We start from the raw sequence: 20,105 nt of genomic DNA, 5'->3' as shown, positions 1-20,105 counted from the left end.
ATCCGCTGTCTAAGGAAACAGGCTCAGAGAGGTCCAGCGACGGGCTCAGGCAGCCCAGCCAGTGTGGACAGAGCTGGGTCCAAATCCAGGCTGGTCTCGCCAACTCCCTGCTTCTTCTGCTGTAACTCTTAGCTGTGACCTGACTGGAGGCTGTGAAGTGTGACCATGGACAAGTCCCCCCCCCCCTTGTCCCCTAGGTTGTCCCAAACCATGGCCTTCATGCAGCAGGATTCTTCATAGCCTCCATCGCCTCCTTCGTGCTGACCTGGGCCACACTTTTCTTCACGGCTCGCTATCAGTGTTTGAAGGGAAGCCTGATCACCAGACATCAGGTGAGTCTCCACGTGCATCTTGTTGCCAGAGGGCAGTCGGGTCGGCGGTAGATGTGAGGTTGATTGAAGTGTTCTCTCCAGTTCGATGGGTTGATTGATCCTCAACCGGGATTGATGTCCGAATCCCCAGGGAAACGACAAAATGCTCGTGTCCAGCCTTGCCTGCAGAGACTGTGACTGGACCGTCCCAGGATGCGCCCCGTCCTTAGTGACTTTTTTGTTTTTATTTTTTTTTTAATGTTTACTTATTACTGAGAGACAGAGAGACACAGAGCGTGAGCAGGGGAGGGGTGGAGAAAGAGGGAGAGACAGAATCGGAAGCAGGCTCCAGGCTCCAAGCTGTCAGCACAGAGCCCGTCGCGGGGCTCGAACCCACAAACCGCGAGATCATGACCTGAGCTGAAGTCGATCACTTACCCAACTGGGCCACCCAGGCGCCCCCTTAGTGACTTCTAAAGCTCCCCGGATGATTCCAGCAAGTGGCCGGGGCTCAGAGCCACTGCGCCTGACCGAATAAGCGAGCGCCTTCCTGTGCAGATAGTGCTGTGTTCCCGCCACACTAATTCGGGGCCTGGTCCACACTCCCTGCGGAAAAGTCTTTGGAGGCTCACTCCACCCTCAGGGGGAGGCTGGATCCTTCAGCCGTGGAGCTTCACCGTGCGTGGGAAGTTCTGGGGACGGTATGGAACTAGGCTCAGAGTCGTGCTGGCTGAGAAGGGGCGGAGCTGGGGTATATATCACGCCCCGGTGGTCATCGGTCGAGGATATGGGGGCAAAGGCGCTGTTAGAAGGTGGGGGAGGAGGGACTGCCCTCCCCACTGAGAAGGCCCTTTGAGACCAGAAAAATGAAGCAGGGACTGCCTACAAGTTACAGTTTTATTCAGGCTGACTTACAGGGAACGGGGCGCTCTGCGATCCGGGCCCTGCGCAGCTGTTCTCACAAAGTCCGGACCTCAGCCCGTGGGTGTTACAGAGCGAGGGGACGTGCCGAGGGCGTTGTAGTGAGACCAGAGGGTCCGCACGTACCTCCCAGGGTCCACATGCGCCTGATCAGCAGCTCTCCTGGAATTAGATCTCATGGGGCCATCTGTGCATCAGGAGGCCGAGAGACTGTGTTATCTTTAACCAATTTACGGAGAGCCAAAACAAGCCGCCCCCTTCCAGCCTTCACGGGCATTTCTAAGGAATGTATATTAACCTCCAAGGGGCCCGGAACACGTAGCCCCAAGAGAGGAGGGCCACAGATGGAGTCAGTATTGTCCACAGTCCTACAGGGGCCAGGACAAAGGGTGACGTTATTTCCTGGCGTGGGCTCTGAAGGCCGGCAGAAGCCTTTAGGGGAAGCAGTGTAGATACTGGCTGGTGGGTCTTGGGCCAGCGGGTCTGAAGCGGCGAGGGGGTGTGGGTAGGAAGCAGGTGACCTCTGCTACAATCTCCATTGCCTCCTATGGAGCCTGGAACTTAGGAGGCCCTGAATCCACGTGTGAGGATATGAAGGAGCCCTCGGCCCATCAGTGGATGGACAGACGGGAAGGAAATCAGGGCGGCAATTTTTAGAGTGAGAGCAGCTCCGTGGAGCCTCCCCCGGAAGGCGCTGCTGGGAGTAAGCATCCGTTGGCAGCTTCTTGGTCCCTCCAGGGCCGTGGAGGGCTGGAGCTGCTGTGACCCAGTGTCCCCCAGGGGCCCAGCAACTTGAAAGGAACACAGCCATCTGTTCCCCTCACTTTATTTTTTTTAATTAAAAAAAATTTATTTATTTTTGACAGAGAGAGAGAGAGAGAGCATGATCAGAGCATGAGGGGGGAGGGGCAAAGAGAGAGGGAGACAGAATCCGAAGCAGGCCCCAGGCTCCGAGCCGTCAGCACAGAGCCGGACGTGGGGCTCGAACTCACAGACCGCAAGATCATGACCTGAGCCGAAGTTGGATGCTCAACGGACTGAGCCTCTCAGGCGCCCCTCCCCTCCCTTTATATTGAGGAAACTGAGGCCCATGAAGTTAAATACTTGCTTCAAGTGGCCCGGGGACCTGGCTCCTGGGGGCAGTGTCTGGAGGCTGGAGGTCGTGTCCCATTGTTCACTTTATGTCTGCTTCCTGGAGGAGAGGATGGCCGTTTCAAAGTGAGATCGGCCCACAGTCTCCGTGGAGGCAAAAGGGAGGGGGAGAAAAAGCGTTCCTCTAATCAGACCTCCAGCTTCTCTCTCAAAGCCGTTATCAATCACAGAAGAACAAAACTCCCCAGCTGCTTTGATGAAGGAGCAGAAATCCTTTGCTGGAGATGAAAGGCTGATCATTACAACCGCAGAGAGGAAAGCAAAGTGTTGACTTAAGGTCTGAAGACCCTTGAAGTTCACAGGATGAACTCTTTTCACATCTTTCTTTATTTTTGGCAGCCTGAGGCAGCCGCTGAGACAGTGTGCAGTGAAAACAGTGCGATCAAACCCTCCTTCTGCCTTACGAGTTCGATCATCTTGGGACCAAATACCAACTCCTTGTACCTTAGGAGTTCGACCAACTTGGGACCAGATACCAACTCTGACTCTTCGTGAGCCGTGCGAACTCAGATAACGTCATTTTACCCCTCTGAGCCGTGGTTTCTTATATGTGATGTGGGGACAACAGCACTTCACTGTGTTGGGATAGTTTCATGATAATACACCTACAAGGCACAGGGACAGGAATTCTTAAATATTAGCTATACTTATCACCCAGTTTTCAGGATTGATATTAAGGACACAACAGATACATCTATCCAGTCGTGGCGTTGGGCTTAATGATCTCTGAGGTCATTCCCATCTGACAGGTCTGTATTCTGATTCGAAACCAGCCAGGTGCATGGCATTGAAGTTCATCTGCCAACTGTAATTTTCCTCTGCATGATGATGGTGGTGGTGATAGTGAAGGTGGTGATGATAGTGATATAGTGATGATGATGATGATGATGGGGATGCTGGTGATGATGATGATGGTGGTGGTGATCGTGCTATGATGATGGTGATGGTAATGATGGTGAAATATTTTCATAGGTCTTTACAGGTTGCAAAGGCCTCTCCATCCATTGTTCTGTTCGTACACACGGGAACCCGGTGTGGGGCTACTGGAATTATGATCCCATTTCTTTGATGGGAAGATGGAGGCTCAGGCAAATGCAGTGTCTTGCCTGAATGTACCCTGTTCGCAAGTGGTGGGGCCAGCAAGGTCCTCCCGACTGCAGATCCCTGCCTTCCCTCGTGACTCTCAGCGCATGGCGTTCACAAGAGGGTTCACTCGGTTGTGTCTGAAATTCCCCTGTAGGTTCAGCAGCATGAGAACAAGCTGGAGTACTCCCAGTTCACCTCGGCCAATGGTATCAACGAGGACCTTGCTCTCAATGACCAGATGATTGACATTCTGTCTTCAGAGGACCCCGGGAGCATGCTTCAAGCCTTGGAAGAGTAAGAATTCTCAATCACATTATACTGGCTTGGATGTGATGAATGCTTTAACTTCACTGGCCTCAGAGCAAACCCTGAGTACATTTCATTCATTCACTCATTCATTCATTCATTCATTCATTCTGTCATCTGTTACTCAGTTATCATAAAGGAACTACTGCTGTGCTTGGTATTTGGAAAAAGGGATGGATAAAACAGAGTTTGTGCTATAAGCTGCCTGATCTAACGGGCAAGACAGACACACAAACCTAAGTGACCATACAAGTTTGATGAACACCCTGCTAAAAGGAAAATCAAGGCTAGCTGAGCCGAGAAAAGGAAATAATGACCTCTGAGAGAGTCCTGGAAATGCTTCTCAGAGGAGGTGGTGTTTTAACTTATTCTTGAAGCATGGATATAAGCTTTCCGAGCGCATTACGAGAAGAAAGACTTTTCAGGCAGAGGGAAGAAGGGGCAGATGAAGGGGTCAGCAGGATGCATCTGGTGAACGCAGCAGCCGGGTACGACTGATGGGTAGATGGGGTATTGAGTACAGCAAGATAAGGGAAGAGGCAGCCGGAGAGAGAGGCCAGGCCAGGCGACGTGTTTGCCGAACTGAATTCGATTCTTGTCGTTTATTAGCACGTGCTTAGGATGGACCACCTGTGCACAGCAGAACGTAGAGCCAGACACGGTTCTGAAAACTTTGCGGATACCAACTCATCATCCTTCTAGCAACCCAACCGAGCAGGGATTATTGTTCTTACCAGGGATGAGGATTTGAGAGTCTCTGGAGCTTGCCCCAGGCCGCACACTTAGGAACGAGAGAGCCAGGTTCAAGGCCAGGCTGCCTGGCTCTGGGGTGCATGCCTCTAACCAGGATGCTGTTGCACGGCCCACGGTTTCTCCTGGCCGGCACAGGGGTCACGGTCTACAAGGTGACTCACTCGGTTCATCAACTTGGCCTTTCCTCGTTTCCTTTTGGCAAATATTTACAGAAAGCTGCTTTCCGTGTTTCCTATCTCGGCGTCCAATTGTCTTCAAAATTCTGTTTCGTCTTTTACTTCTTCAAGCGTAAGAAGCATAATTATTTTGAAGTCTCTGAAGCTTTATTACCTTTACCATGTTCTTGTGCCTGTTGTCTTCTGTTCCCCTTAGTTTGTGATCAAATTTCCTCTTCTCCTCGGATGCCTGGGTAGTTTTGATCGTGTGCCAGTGTGTGGGAAGATTTGTGAAGACAATGGGGGACTGACTAGGAGGAGGTTACCACCTTCTAGGCGGGGAGGGGCGTCATTCTGGATGACCCCCCATACAGAGACTGAGACCACGCAAGGCAGGGCTTCTGGTCCTCCAAGGTCTGGTCTGTTTCTGGCGTATCTTTACTCCTGAGGCATCTGTACCAACCAAAGGGTACAGGCTGACCTCTCCTTGGAGTCTCTGGACTTGAGTTTCCACCTCCCTGGTTCTGCAGGTCTGTTGAGAACTCTGCAGAGTTTATCAGCCCTTGGGGCTGCCTCTTCTGGTACTTAGACGCCCTGGGGAACAGAGTGGCCCCAGATGCGGGGCTCCCCTCTCTGAGTTTCTTTGTTCTGCTAGGTCTTGACCTCATCTTTTACTTCTCCTTGTTGGTTCTCAGGTGGTCTCAGAGTGATTTGGTTTTTGCCCAGCTTTTCTTTTGATGGGATAGTTTGTCCAAATTACCTGGACCACGAACAGAACCGATCTTCGTGTAAACCCCACTCTAGGCGAGGAGTAGACACAGTCCCGGCCACAGAGGCAGGCTGTGAGAGAGATGGACAGGGAAACAGGCAAGGCCCAAAATAGCACAGAGCAATAGCACCCTTGACTGGTCCCCAGAGTTAGATCAGGGTTTAAGTCTGGGCTGTGCCACCAGGCGCCCTTGGTTCAGTTACGTAAGTGAAGTCTCAGGGTGAGAGGGACTAGGTCTTGTAGGGTTCTGGATGTCAGGGAACGGCCTTTTAATTTTAATATGGGCAGATCTGTATGTTCAAAGGCCACTCTGGATACAAATGGACAGTGGCTTAGAAGTCCAGGGAGATTGTTGGAGATGTCGATGTGTGACTTGGGGCAGAGCTTGGGATTAGCCAGAGGAGCCTACAGAACTTGGCAACTGATTGCCCTGTGGCTGTGAAGGCATGCGCAGGGGGCGTAGTTTGGACACTGAAGGGGAGGGGACAATTCAGGATGCCTCCCTGGGATGCCGTGTTGGACTGATGGTTATTAGCAACAGAACCCCGTGAGAACCTCCCCAGGCTGGATTCCATTTATGACACACTTCCTCTGATCGTACATTCGGGATGCATAGCTCCACCCGCTCGTTTCCCACTGGGGAGTGATTTCTATCGATTGGAGTCATCACCATGCCGATAAGCTATAATATCTTCTATTTGTACATAATACCCCATATTCGGGAAGCATTTAAAAATGCAAGGTCTCTTTTCCACATGTTGGTTTGGTTCCCATGCTAATGCGTTTTGGTAGGGCATCTTATTTTTGGTGTTTGCTAGCTGAAGAGTCCGATGCTCGTCTAGGCAAAGAGGTTTATCCATAGCCACAAATCTAGTAAGTGAGTCTTCTCTGTTTAATCTCGGCCACGTTGTGTTCCGCAAATACTCTCTGAGCCCGAGTTTCCTCATCTCTTAACTGGGGGAAACCAGGAACACCGTGGGAGACTGTACAGCTTAATGATATGAAAGAGACTTAACGGCAGAGTCCTCACCGTGGCATTCCCTCCGAGCCGGGGTCTCACCTGCAGGGACGTGAGCAGATGGAAGAGAGAAGCGTTCAAGATGGGCAGCCCTTCTCTGAGTCTTTCTCAAGAGCCGTGCAAACAGCAACTGAGCAGCTCCGGTGCTGTCTCCCTGGAGCCTGGAAACGGAGTCCCGTGGCAGGAGACGGACCCAAGATACCTCCGGAAACAGAGAGCATGGTCTGTGCTTCCTTAGGAGCAACTGGTCACTGGTCTGAGAAGAGAGCTCTCCTGTGTCTGACTCGTGGCATTTTGTGAGCTGAGGGAGGTTCCGAGCCCAGGGGGACTTCCGTCCTGCCTGAGGGGAGCCCCTTCCCAGCCGAGCACCCTCGTGCACTGTCGGGACTTGAGCCACGGAAGTGCAGGACTGTCCTTGCACGGAGCTGGGCCTTGTTCACCCATCTCTGGGTCCAGGGTCGTGCCGCTCGGCTCACTGAGCTTTTGGGCGGCCATTCAGGCGTGATCTTTCATTTTAGCTTAAGTCCCTAATCAGAACGCCAAGGGAAGCACGTTAAAGTTTGTCACACTACTCAAGAGGGAGGAGGGAGGATTGGATGGGCAGCGGGGAGAAAGGTGGGTGGCTTACTGGCAAAGATTTGTGAATGTCCCATTACATTACATGGTAGGAGCAGGTGCATCGCCGAAGTATTTCCTGGCTTTTTTGTCCGTTTTCTTCCGAAACATGAAAACGCAAAGTAGAGTGAAAGGATTTAGTTTGTGTGATCAGCACCTGGATATTTAATTTGCAAGTAGGTGGTAGTCCACCACCTCCGGCCAGAGGAAGTAGGACTGTGATTAGCATATATGTGTATATTAATACATACATAATAGTGTATGTGATAGTAACCTACAATAGTAACAGCGTGTAATGTAAATAGTATCAGGACTAGATGGGAAGGCATTAATCATCCTTTGTTGTTGGTTCCAGAAGCGCTTGGGGCACCTGGGTGGCTCGGTCGGTTAACATCTGACTTCGGCTCAGGTCACGGTCTCACGATTCGTGAGTTCGAGCCCCGCGTCAGGCTGTGTGCTGACAGCTCGGAGCCTGGAGCCTGCTTCAGATTCTGTGTCTGCCTCTCTCTCTGCCCCTCCCCTTGTGCTCTGTCTCTCTCTGTCTCTCAAAAATAAATAAACATTAAAATTAAAAAGAAGAAAAGAAACGATGGCGTGTAGGGAGCACCGTCTTCCTCGATCGCCGCGTTCTGTGAAATCAACAACAGCCACTGCAACGTGCTGGTCCTGGTGTGTGAAATGCCGTGAGGATTGAGGTTACCAAGACTGTATTCCTGTAAGTCACCTAGGAGCTCCAGAATTTTAGATTTATTTCTCCTTGGAAGCTGGTCTTTTTTTTTTTTTTAACGTTTATTTTATTTTTGAGACAGGGAGAGACAGCATGAACGGGGGAGGGTCAGAGAGAGAGGGAGACACAGAATCTGAAACAGGCTCCAGGCTCTGAGTTGTCAGCACAGAGCCTGACGTGGGGCTCACGGAACGCGAGATCATGACCTGAGCCGAAGTCGGATGCTTAACCGACTGAGCCACCCAGGCGCCCCCTTGGAAGCTGGTCTTGTTTGGCCTGAAGAGTGTTTGACACTGATGTTCAAGCCTGACCTGAGAGTGCGTAGCCTGCGAACTGCCTTTGTCTCTCGCTCCCCTTCCCCACCCCACCCCCCATCCCAACATTCAGTATTTATTGAATGCCAGTTCTGTTTCAGGCTCCGTGGTTGAATGCTCATTTTAAAGTCTTGGCGATTTTTTTTTTTTTTAATCACCGCATTGTCAGTTACTTTTAATCTTTCCATCTTGACTTCTAGTCAGGCTTAGGAGCTCCCAGAAAGAAAATGTCACTCAGAATGTCAGGGGCTTAGTATGCATGGAAATCTGTGATTGTCTCCCCACTAAAAATAGCTTTTTTTCTCCAGCAAATAATTTATCGCATTTGTAATTCTTATGTGAAATTTAGCTGGGCTTCTAAATATGCCATGAGGTGACTTGATTGCCACCTCTTCTAAGACCCATCAGAGCCCTAACCTTGCTGTCTCTTGCTGGTTTATTTTTGACAAAGAGCATTCCCTTGGTTGGCGTGGTGTATCTTTTACATCATTAATTCATAAGCTGCCTCTTGCAGAGAGGATCTGAGGGACAGGTCTCTCCTTTGGTTTCTATCAGGTTCCTAGACAGTTGTCGTAATAGATACAGCTCAGCCCCGGACCTGCAGAGACGAGAGGAAAGAGGAACCAGGCAACCACCGGCTGCTCCCGAAAGCTTCTAGAAGCGTGGAGAGCCCACAGTGTCTTAGTGCCAGCCCTGCTCTCGCCCTGACCTCTGCCAAGCATCTCTGGCCCATGTTCTTAGGTCATTCTCACCGCGGCTCCTGAAAGGAAGCTGGTATTCAAAAAAGGTTTATTGGTTTTGCCTAAAGGTCGCACAAGTGATAACGGGTTTGTGCTTTCCGATCTGCTATTCTATTGACAAAACACAGCTTTTGAAGAAGATGGTGCATAGATTTTTCCAGAGAGGCAAAGGAAAATAAGAGAAGAAAGTCCAGGGCTGTGTCTCTTTCCAGTTACTCAAAGGAATCTCATTGCTGATTTCTGATGTTAGCACCGCCTTCTAAGCTGTCTCAATGTGATGGTTTGTACCAAGTAGGTGTTCGGGGAGTATGCGTTGAGGTGAGGCTTTTCAACCTATGTATTTGTGATTTTCACCGGCCATATGGTGTGTGTGTGTGTGTGTGTGTGTGTGTGTGTGTGTGTGTGTTTTACAGTGGCACCCTCTTTATTCTGTATTGACACTCTACAGAGATGTGATTTTGTTCCTTATGTCTGGAACTCAGGGAAATGAAGCGACTCACCCGAGTTTCCTTAATTCATTTGTTCTTTCATTTGGGTTGCTTGCTCGTGGGTGCGATACATTTTTAAAACGTGGGAGGCCCTGGCCCGACGCTGGCAAAGTGTCCTGGTGTGGGTCCCCGTGGGACTCACGCAAGCGGGATACAGACGCGTGCACGGATAACCGCGCAACTCCACGGCGTGGTGGGGACTATGAAGGAGCAGGGCGCTCTGTTAAAGAACGGTGGGGGCTCACTCTCACCTGGGGCTCCGGGAGGCCCCTCAAGAGCAGGGTCAGGGGAGCTGAGACCTGAGTAATGGGCACCCGGTGGGGGCCACATGGACGGAGCTTGGGAAGGGATGTGGGCACTTGAGGGTCTAGGAGGGGATGAGGCCGGTGTAGCAGAGGCATGTGGAGGTGGGCTGGAGGGTGGGCTGGAGGTGGGGTGCCTGGAGCAGCCTCCATTATTCACCCTAAAATTCCTGTGTTCTTGGGGCTCCCGGGCGGCTCAGTCAGTTAAGAGTCTGGCTCTTGACTTTGGCTCAGGTCGTGATCTCACGGTTTGTGGGTTCAAGCCCCGCATCAGGCTCTGTGCGGACACCAAGGAGCCTGCTTGGGATTCTCTCTCTCTCCCTCTCTCCCTGCCCCTCCCCTGCTTGCACACACACTGCCTCTCACTGTCTCTCAAAATAGATAAAAAAACATTTTTAAAAAAACCAACCCTGTTTTCTTTACAACACCCGCGGCTGCTTTGGCAACTGGGCAGTAAGGTCACAAAGGCAGGGACTTTCTGTCGTGTTCGCAGATGTGGCCCCGGTGCCTCAAACGCGGCCTGGCACACAGTAGGTGCTTGTGCGGTGATGGCACACGACAGTGATAGGCTTGATGGAGAGTCACCGGCAGATAAATTAGAGGCTGCGTGGTTAACTTGACAGCAAAGATTGGGGGGGAAGGACGGCACCACTCAAACCGGCAGTTAGCGCAGCATGTTCCCAAAGGTGACGTGTCCTCACGGGCTGCCCAGAGTTGCCCTGTGGGCGCCGGGCTGTGACGGGGACACCCTGGCAGAGTGACGTTCGTTCGGCGGCCACCCGTTCCCGTGGGCGTCGTCCGAATGGGCTGTGCGCGGGTCCGTCACTCGGGGCCAGCTTCCCAGGAGGACCCCCAGGGCGTAGGTGTGTGGGACGTCCCTCCCGCAGGCTCCACGCGGGTCTGTGGAATCAGGGGACGCACGAGGCAGGACGAGCTGCGCCTGCTGGCGGCTTCGCGGTGGGGTTGGTGGCAGCTGTGAGCCGAGCCCCGGGGAGAACGTGACACAGGTTCCTAAGACGAGGAAAGAGGGAGGATTGAGCTTTGAGGGAAGATCCAGAGGCGCTGCTGGGCTTGGCCAGGTGAAGACGCCTCTCGAGACGCTGGGTGGGTGTGTCAGGAGGAGCCAGATGCTGGGTCTGTTCAGATGTGACTTCGAGTTCGGGGCCGGACGTGGCTGGACGGAGACTGAGGAAGGAGCCCCCTGAGAGCCGCATCGAGGGGAAGGGAGCGGGACAGCGCCCGCGGGAACTGCAGCATTGACAGGACACCCGGGGAGTGAGGGCAGGAAGGCAGACAACATGGGTCCCAGAAGAAGGGGTGGCCATCCATGTCTGATATTTCCTGGAGTTCTGTCAAGTGAAGACTCGGAAAGGTTTTGATTTTACCTCCAGGACATGCTGAGGACCAGAGCAGGGTTGGGGAGCACGGGGCGAGTAGCATGGCCTCAGTAAACCCCTGTGAGTCCTCCATTATGTGTTGCTGTGCAGGGGGCAGAGGTGGGGAGCTTTGCGGTGCAGGGGGACAGAGGTGGGGAGCTTTGCTGTGCAGGGGGACAGAAATGGAAAGTGCAAGGGGACAGAAGTGGGGAGCCTTGCCGTGCAGGGGGCAGAGGTGGGGAGCTGCAGATTAAGGGGAAGCTGGGGCCAGGAAAAGGAGCCTTTGGGGGTGATGCCAGAGGCTCTGAGCCTTCCAGTGGGGACATTTCCTCCACAGAGAGGAGGAGCCTGAGGGTTTGGGGGAGGGCAGGGAGAGTTACAGGAAAAAAGGAGAAGGTGGGAGGGGGTGGGAGCCAGGTGTCAGCCCTGGGGAGGGAGAAGGTCCAGAGTGCACGGAGGTGCGTGCTGGTGTGTGGATGGGACGCATCCGTGTGATGCTTGCCACTGGGGTACAAGGTGAGGACGTCGGGAAGAAGAGGGTAGGACTGCAGAGGAGCCTGGGACAGTCCCGCCAGCGAGGGGAAGTGACTTACTGGCAAAACCCCCAGAATTCCCGCGCACGTAGAGTGCCCGTTTGAGGCGGGTGGTCCCAGCCGGCCTGCATGAGGGGCTCCCTCCTGCAGTGCTCTGGTGGGAGGTACCGAGCCCCCCGAAGGGTGGGTGGGAGAGCCCAGGGGTTAAGAGAGCAGGTCGAGGAGCAAGGCTGCCTGATTTGGGTCCCGGCCGTGCCACTTCCCTTCGGGTGACTGTAGGTGTCATATCTGTCAAGTGGGGACAGCCGTGGCTGCCTCTGAGGGTGCCTCTGGGGGCCCCAGGCTGTCTGAGGGGAGCAGGAGCACACTCTAACCCAAACTCGGGGGCCCCGAATTTCTTTCGCACTGTTGGAGGCCAGAGGCGCAGAGTCGGTTTCCCCGGGCTGCGTGAGGTGTAGACGGGGCCACCCTTCAGACGGTGCAGGGTGGAGCCTCTCCCTCTTCTTCCAGCTTCCAGAGGCTTCTCTCAGTCCCCAACTTGTGGCCACAGCCCTCCGGTCTCCGCCTCCCCGTGGCCTCCTCCTTTTCCGTATGTATCCGGTCTCCTCAGCCCCCGTCTCAGGGAGACAGTTGTGATGGGGTTCAGGACCCACCGCACAATCCGAGGTAATCTCCCCATGTCGTGATCTTTCACTTAATTCCACCCGCAAAGGTCTTTTTTTTCTTATAAGGCCACGTTTACAGATGCTGGGGACGAGGGCCTGGTGTCTCTGGGTGACCATTGTTCCAGGAAATGATCAGAAAAATCTCAAAAGAATGAGGGAGGAAGCAGAGACTTGAGGGGATCCGTGGGCTGGAAGGTTCAATGAGGTGAGTCCTGCTGTTGTTTCTGGAATGTTCCTGAGGGTTCTCCTCACACAAGGACCATTAGAAATGGTCATCTCCCCATTAAGGAGTGGTTGGTCCAGAGCTCAAACCTGGGTCCCGTGACCCGGGCTGGTTCCTCTGCTGCTTCCTCACACGCTAAGCCCGTATGATGGAGATCCATCTGGATGGTGAAGACACACAGGAGGGAAGGGGGCACGGCCTGGGGGGGCGGCTCTTCTCTGCCACCGGCGTAGCACTCCTGCTTCCCTCCGTGTGGCTGGGGTGTAAGTGGCTCCCTGCACGTGGCGGGGGCCCGGAAGTCCTTTTGGCATTGAATGATTTCACTTCATGAGCTATTGCCTGCTGTCTCACTGGAGTTCTCGTGGGGGCTGGCCACAGTAAGAGGCCAGTGATAACTCCCTTCGCTTTTCTTTTCGAGTTCAACTCCCTCTCCTCCCTCCCTCTGTCTCTCCCACCCACCAGTCCTCCAGCCCCCTTCCCGTATGGATCTGAAAGCATCTGCTGTGTGCCCAGCACTGGGTGACACGGTGGGGACACAAGCCAGACTCCGGCCAGCTCCCTGCCTTCGGGCCTCCATTGGCGCCCTCGCCACGTGCTTCTGTAAGGCTCAGTTTGTGTGTCTGACTCCCACGTGAGACCCCGAGCCCTTGTTTGGAACAGGTCTGGCAGCGCTAGCCAAGTATCAGCAGCATCTTGTCAATGAGTCTGGGTGAAATCGCACTGGGTGTTGGAGGGTCTTTAGGACCCTTAGGTCTTAGGACAGTGTCAGGCAGGGAAGGGGGGCGTTCTTGGCAGAGTGATCCCGTGTGTACAGGGCATGGGCGTGTGACAGTGCCTCCTGATGTCCTCACAAGGCGCAGAGAGGATTCAGGAGACCGGACGCGTGGGAAGGTGTCCAGGAGAGGCCTTAGTGTCTGAAAGTAAGCCTTCACGGACTCCCCGATTGCCTCTTCCCCGCCCCCCCCAACCCACCATGCAGATACTCATGCCTGGGCCGGTCCTGGATTTCTGGAAGGATGGACGTCGGGGTTCACCTAGAGCCTCACTTGACCGACACAAGCACACAAGCCAGCTGAGGCGGAAGCCGCGCCGTCACACCTGTGCCTTGCTGCCGGGTTCCCACGAGGTGCTTGCTGGGTCCCCACCAGTGGCTGACAAGCCAGAGCAGGATTTGTGCGGGGGACAGACCGGGAGAGCAGAGCAGCGGTAAGGCCCATCTCGTTCCCATGGCAACCCTCACTGTCATCTTCCAAGCAAGGTGAGGGTTTCTTGGAGGAGACACTTTCCTGCTTTTAGAAGCAGGTGTTTTGTGAGCGCCCCCCCCCCCCCACCGCCGCACGCCTGGCGCTGTGCTTGGCGAGGTGCCGGAGAGGAAGCTGAGAAAAGCGAGGGCCCCCGGGATGCCCGCCATCGGCAGGGGGAAATGACTCCCACACGGACACGTACCGCACAATGAGTCACCCTCGGACCGCGCCTCTGCCGTGTGCGGGTGGTTTCCACGTGGTCCAGCGCACCTCTGCAGGGCGGGACGTGATCTTCTTCCTGACTTTGCATCCCACCGAACCCACACCACCGCTTCCCCGGGCCAGGAGGTCCACGCAGCCTCTTAGGGGGTTCTTGAGATGAAAGGAATCACCTCGACTGTTGGAGTGGCTGAGGGGGGTCACTACAGAGCTCTCATCTCCCCTCAACCTTGAGGTCTGCCCCAGTTGGGAAATAAGACCTGTATCTGGCATGTTCTCCAGCCAAAAATCGAAATCACCCGTCACTTTCATTACTTTGGAAAGCTCGATCGGAGGATGCAACTTTTGTGCAGCTGTGATGAGCCCCATGGTGAGACACTGCAGCCCCTCCCCCCCCCCAAGAAAGCCGCCTTCAGGGACGTCCTCCTCCCGGTCAGCAGGTACTGTGGCTGCTCTTGCCAAGTGCCAACCCCTGTCCCCTGTCGGTTCCCTCACAGAGCTCCTCCGCATGAAAGGGCCCCAAGGAGAGGGAGACCCGCATGGCCCCTCCCCAGCATTGGCCGCTCAGGTTGGCCAGTCCCAACCAATGGATACTGGTCAGACGGCAAGTGTGTGTGCCAGGCAGGAGGAGGGCCCGCTTCCCTGGGGATGGCGGTGCCTGCAGCGGACTTTTTGGGGCCCTGCCCTGGGCCACCAGCTTGACTTTACTATACACAGCCGGGCGGCACCAGCCACAGAGAGCATCCAGGAGAGAGGTTGTCACAAGCACGGGAGAAACTCCCTGTGTCCCAGGGAAGAGAACACCCCGTAGTCCCTGACTCCGATTAATGCCCATGTTTCTTTTTCCTGCCTCTGCTCAGCCAATTTGTTGAATAGTGAATAACAAACAGGGCCAAGAATTAGAGGGGCATAAAAGGCCACAGTGTGCAAAACGAATTGTCTTCTCATCCCTGTGCCCAAAGGCAGTCCGTTCCCCGTGGCATGCAGCCTGCGGGGATCGTCCACGGCTATCTGCATTTTTACACATGGACTCTTTTTTTTTTAATGCAAAGTAATAGCCTATCTCACGCACTGTTTTGCTCCTTTATATTGCCTCATTTTGCAGCAATCTTGGGGATTGTTCAACATCCATAACTATGTATAACAGCCTGTTCTTTAAGTGGTTGTATAATATTCTTCCTTTAAAAAAATGTTTATTTTGAGAGAGAGAGAGCGAGCGAGTGTGCACGAGGGAAGAGCAGAGAGAGAGAGGAAGAGAGAGGATCCCCAGTAGGCTCCGCACCGGCAGCACAGAGCCCTGCGTGGGGCTCGATCCCACCAACTGTGAGATCACGACCTGAGCCGAAACCGAGAGTTGGGTGCTTAACCGACGGAGCCCCCCCGGGCCCCCCCAGGGGTTGCGTAACTTCCTAGTAACAGGAACGATTACTGACTTCACTGAGAATTTAATGTAAATGAAAGACAGCTCTGTGGTATGTGCATGAACCGGTCTCCCCGCAAAGCAGCCTCCGACCTGAGGACTGTTGACAGATGAGGGGGCCAGAGCACAGAGAGTGTGCGTCACTTGCCCAGGGTCACAAGGCAAGTAGGAGGATGTGAGTCCCGGCGATCTGAGTGTGGAGCCCACCGCGTTCGTGAACACCGTGTTCCACAGCCCCCAGCAGACGCGTGGCCGGTAACCTCCTGCGTCGAGGGCTGTGCGCACACGTGCAACCTTAACTGCAGTATGAGTTCTTCACGGTGGAGTTGCTGCATTATTGTGAACTTTTCATGGTTGCTGTCAGACTGCCCACCAGAGAGGCCGGGCCGGCTCCAGCCGAGTCCCTGTGTCGCACATGCTCGTCACCGTGGCTACAGATCGTCGTAGCCGTGGTCAGTCTGATGGGAAACCGAGGCTCCTTCCTGTAGCTTTCACCTGCGCTTGTCTTGTAACGCACGAGGTGGGACGTCTTTTGCACGTTGAAGACGTGTCTGTGTTTCCTTGTCTGGTGAGCAGAGGAGGTGGCCTGGGCTTAGGCTGGACGGCTTGAGTCACAGCGCCTGTCCCCGACTCCCGGTCTGCCGTTTAATCGTTCGATGACCTTGAGCACTGCCTGTAACCTCCCTGTGCCTCAGTGTCCTCGTGTGAACCTGGGAGTGGTGACAGTGCCCACCCAGCGGGAGGTGAGGGTTTAACCAGCTCACGTACGCCCAGGGCTGAGAACAAGGGCTCTGGATGGGCTCCTGGCGAGTGGTTCACCTGTTTCCAGACCATTTAGTGCTTGGCTCTGTTCTGCCCACTGACGTCCACGTGTTTCTTTTCTGTGACTCAGCTCCATAGATGTCGCAGAAATGGACGACAGTTACTCAGCGCCTCTCAGCTTCTAATTCATTGCTGTGCCTGAGCGTGTCATGTAGCTGTTGAGTCCACAGTGGGCTGGAAGGCTGGAAAAGCTACTGTGAGCCCAACCAGCAGGGTCCCGGCTCCTTGGAGATCATAGGCTGGTGGGGGAGACAGGCATTCATCAGAGAATCACATGGAAAAATACATGATTACACTGACCAAGCTGGGCGCCATGAAGGAGGTGATGCCTGGGGCTCTGAGAACCTCACCCAGAGTCCCCTCTTGCCGGAAGAGATCTGTGGGCTGGGGGTTTGGCGTGTGCTCAGTGACCAGTGAGGCTGACTGGGGACAGCAGTGGCTCAGGCAGGGACATGAGCTTCAGGAAACACCAGGTCGCCGGATTATCCTGCAGGGTGGGGTGCTGTGGATGGTCGGATGAAGAGGGAGGCCGGCCCGGTTGTGAAGGCTGGACTGCTGGGTGTGGGCTTCGGGCTTTGACTCGGACTGGGGTCTGTCGGCCTCGGAGAAGGTGAACCCTCAGACCGCCCCCTTGCCGCTTCAATTTCAGTGGGATTTCTAAGCTCCTTTCTTTGCAAGCATTCACCGATTGGGTGTCGGGATGCTTACCCAGGGATTTAGTTCAGAAGTTTTACTTTGAAAGTCTTTGCTTTGTTGTTTCTGCTACTTTTGTCCGTTTTGTCACGAACGCGTGAAAATATCCAAGACGGTCATTTCACACTCATGTACACAGCTCTTTTTGGGACGATATTCCTTCCCAGTCACTGACTGCAGCCTGACGTTCCTAAACGTCCTGGGTATTTCGGTGCTGGGGGAAGTCAGCGCTCTAGGAGACGTGCTGTCCCCGAAGACTCTGGCCTGAGTGGTGATCACCGTGTACAGCCCAGAAGACCAGCCGGCAGGTCAGCCCTTTACGGCTCCCATTTCTTCTCTCGCTCACTCATCCTCTCTCCGACAGGTGTTCCCCGAGCACGTTCTCACCCAGAGCCACTTTCCAGGCACTGCGGATGCTAAGGTGGGCTAGGAGTGCTCCACGATCTCCGGACACTCACAGTTCACAGAGAAGACAGACTCACAGACGGTCCCGGCAAGGTGGCACGGGGTGCAGGTGGCTGGGGACAGGACACTGCACAGGGTGGGAGGGGAGGGTTCCAGCTCTGCCTTCACCAAGAAGGCGTGGCCTCAGGCAGAAGGAGGAGCCAGAGGACGAGGGCAGGAGTCAGGTTCCCAGATAGACAGATAGATGTGGCCCCGTGGAATTAGGCTTTCCGGTTTATGCATCTGGGAGACATGTAACGTGTCTTGCAGGCACTGTGTAGGTACAGCAGGGACCAAAGTAAAGTCCTTGTCCTCACAAGCTGTCCGTGGTCGGTGGGGACAGAAAATAAATGAAGATGAAATGTACGGAGGTGACGGGTCAGTGGGTCAAATGGGGAATGGCAAGGACTGCGTGAAGTAGGTGCCTCGGGAACAGCCTTCTGGACAAGGTAGCATTGGAACAGGAAGCCCTGGAGGGAGCCGTGAGGGTGGCGTCCCCTCCTCTCTGGGAGAAGAATGGGGAGGCCTGTAGCATCTTGATGCTAAAGAGAATCCGTGGCCTGGATTCTTGGCCCGAGCAGAAATACTCTCTCATGCACGCCTCGCAGGTGGTTATTCCATTTCTGCTTGGATATCCCATGGTCAATAGGAACCTTCATCCCTCGGAGTTTGTTGTGAGTTGAATTGTGTCCTACAGTTGTGTCCTTTAAGAATTGGGAAGTTTAGACACACACACACACACACACACACACACACGGAGACACCCCCCCCCCCCCGCACCGCCCCACAAAGACGGAGGCAGAGATGGAAGTGATGCCTCCACACGAGGGTTGCTGAGCACGGCATCCACAGCGGCAGCCAGGAAAGGGGCACAGCCTCTTAGATTCAGAGGGAACCAGCCCTTGCCACATCTTGATTCTGGGCGTCGCACCCTCGCTGGTTATAGCCACCCTGGAAACAAGTACAGCTTCTCGTCGTTGTGTGGGTGGCTTGTACACCTTCGAACTCCAGCCTGTTTTCATTTTTTTTTTAAGTTTATTCATTTATCTATTTTGAGAGAGAGACAGAGCTGGGGAGGGACAGAGGGACAGGGGGAGAGAGACTCCCAAGCAGGCTCCGTGCCCAGCCCCGAGCCCGATGTGGGGCTCGAACTCACAGACTGTGAGATCATGACCTGAGCCAAAGTCAAGAGCCGGACCCTCAACCGACTGAGCCACCCAGGTGCCCCTCCCTCTTGTTTTGATCCAGAAGTCTACATTCCTAGTTCTATGTGAACAGAACCAGCAAATCCGTGCACGTTGTGATGTCATCCTGATACCATCCTCTGGAGGGCCTGTCCCTCCCTCTTGTCATCTCACGGCCACTGCCTGCAGCCTGACCATCACCCTGTCTTCACTGGCCTGCACTGACCTGACATCCATCCCTGAGCCCCGGTCCGTTCTCCACATACCGGCCGGGTGGGGGAGGGGGATGCTTTCCACGGCCCTGACCACTTGCTGGAGACCCCATGCTGGCTTGCTCTTTCTTGGCAAAGTCCTAATCCTCGCCACAGCCCGCAAGGTTCTATGTCATCTGCCCAAGGCCGTTAGGCCTGGAGTGTTGATATTTTTGCGTGTCATGTGATCACGGTGACCAGATTTCTGTGAGGCGGTCATGAAGAAGACAGGAACCGGGGACAGTGATGGGAAGTGTAGGGAAGCGGATGTCAGGGGATTAAGAGGGAGACCTTTCTGTTTGAGCTCTCCGATAATGGGCAGCCTGCCTGGAGGAGCACTTAGCTCCCCATCACCGTGTGTGTGCAGCACAGAGGCTGGGGGACTCCTTGGCAGGGAAGGTGTTGAGGAAATCTGAGCGTTGGTTGGAAAGATGATTTAGCAGACATCCGAGGTTTATCTTATCTCTCTTTTAAATGTTTCATCCTAAAGTTTCGTTCAGATGCTCTTCAAGTAGAACACAGTCTGTCTTTCCAAAGAGGAGTTTCAAGAGCTATCTATGTTCCTAGCTGGCTAGCTGTAACCCATCTGTCCACTCATCCATGATCTATCCGTCCAGCCACCCACCCGCTAGCCCACCAACCCAGCCACCAACCCATCCCTTCATACGTATGTATATCCTACCCACCCATCCGTCCATCCACTCATCCGTACATGTATCCTTCCATCCACCTACCCTCCCATCCACCCACCTACCCTCCCATCCATCCACCCACCCACCCATTCACCCTCCATCCACCCCCCATCCGTCCGTCCACCCACTCTTTGATCCATCCACCCATGCATCCACCCACCCATTCATCTATCCATCTACCCATTCATCCATCCATCCATACACCCACTTTTCCACCCATCTACCCACCATCCACCCACCCATCCATCCACCCATCCATCCATCCATCCATACACCCATCCATACATACGTACATGCATCCTTCCATCCACCTACCCTCCCATCCATCCACCCACCCATCCATCCATTCATCCATCTATGTTTGTCATGTTTCCCTCTTATCTTCTTTTCTTTGTCATAAAAATGATATCAAGGAAGACTGGACAGACACAGACCCAGCAACAGCAATGTGAAATAACATTTCTTAGCCTCCGTTTTGTCTCAGGCACTAGCTAAGCGCTTTGAGCGTGTTGGTGTGACTGAAGCAGCAGGGCAGAGGGTAGAGCTGGAGCCACGTGTTATGGCTTCCCATCCCTGCTCTGCCACCTAATAGCTATGCCACTTTCAGTCAGGCATTTTAATTTTCCTGTGCCTCAGTTTCCTCACGTGTTAAAAAAAAGGTTAATCACCTACTTTGTAAGGC

At 54.1% G+C, this 20,105-nt stretch overlaps 1 protein-coding gene and 1 long non-coding RNA gene across 8 annotated transcripts in view; both read left to right on the top strand.

The window, feature by feature from the left end:
• EVC2 (EvC ciliary complex subunit 2) overlaps window positions 1-20,105 on the top strand; it is a 133,641-nt gene that overhangs the window by 44,004 nt on the left and 69,532 nt on the right. For 5 of the 6 annotated variants that reach the window (XM_043572996.1, XM_043572995.1, XM_043572997.1 and 2 more), the window contains 2 exons: window positions 198-332; window positions 3,625-3,764. In XM_043572996.1, coding sequence (XP_043428931.1) covers window positions 198-332; window positions 3,625-3,764 — 275 coding nt within the window. The remainder of the gene's footprint in view (window positions 1-197; window positions 333-3,624; window positions 3,765-20,105) is intronic. The other variant, XM_043572993.1, reaches the window with a different exon arrangement.
• Window positions 15,223-17,963, top strand: LOC122479061. 2 transcript variants are annotated; one of them, XR_006296222.1, is made up of 3 exons: window positions 15,223-17,160; window positions 17,257-17,366; window positions 17,567-17,963. It is a non-coding gene; the product is annotated as an uncharacterized LOC122479061 (long non-coding RNA). The 2 variants fall into 2 exon arrangements; XR_006296221.1 differs by having other exon boundaries at window positions 15,223-17,366.

This window comes from Prionailurus bengalensis, chromosome B1 (genome assembly GCF_016509475.1).
Source record: "Prionailurus bengalensis isolate Pbe53 chromosome B1, Fcat_Pben_1.1_paternal_pri, whole genome shotgun sequence".
NCBI lineage: Eukaryota > Metazoa > Chordata > Mammalia > Carnivora > Felidae > Prionailurus > Prionailurus bengalensis.
Note: the sequence above shows the minus strand (reverse complement) of the source record. Positions and strands in the feature narration are given on the sequence as shown.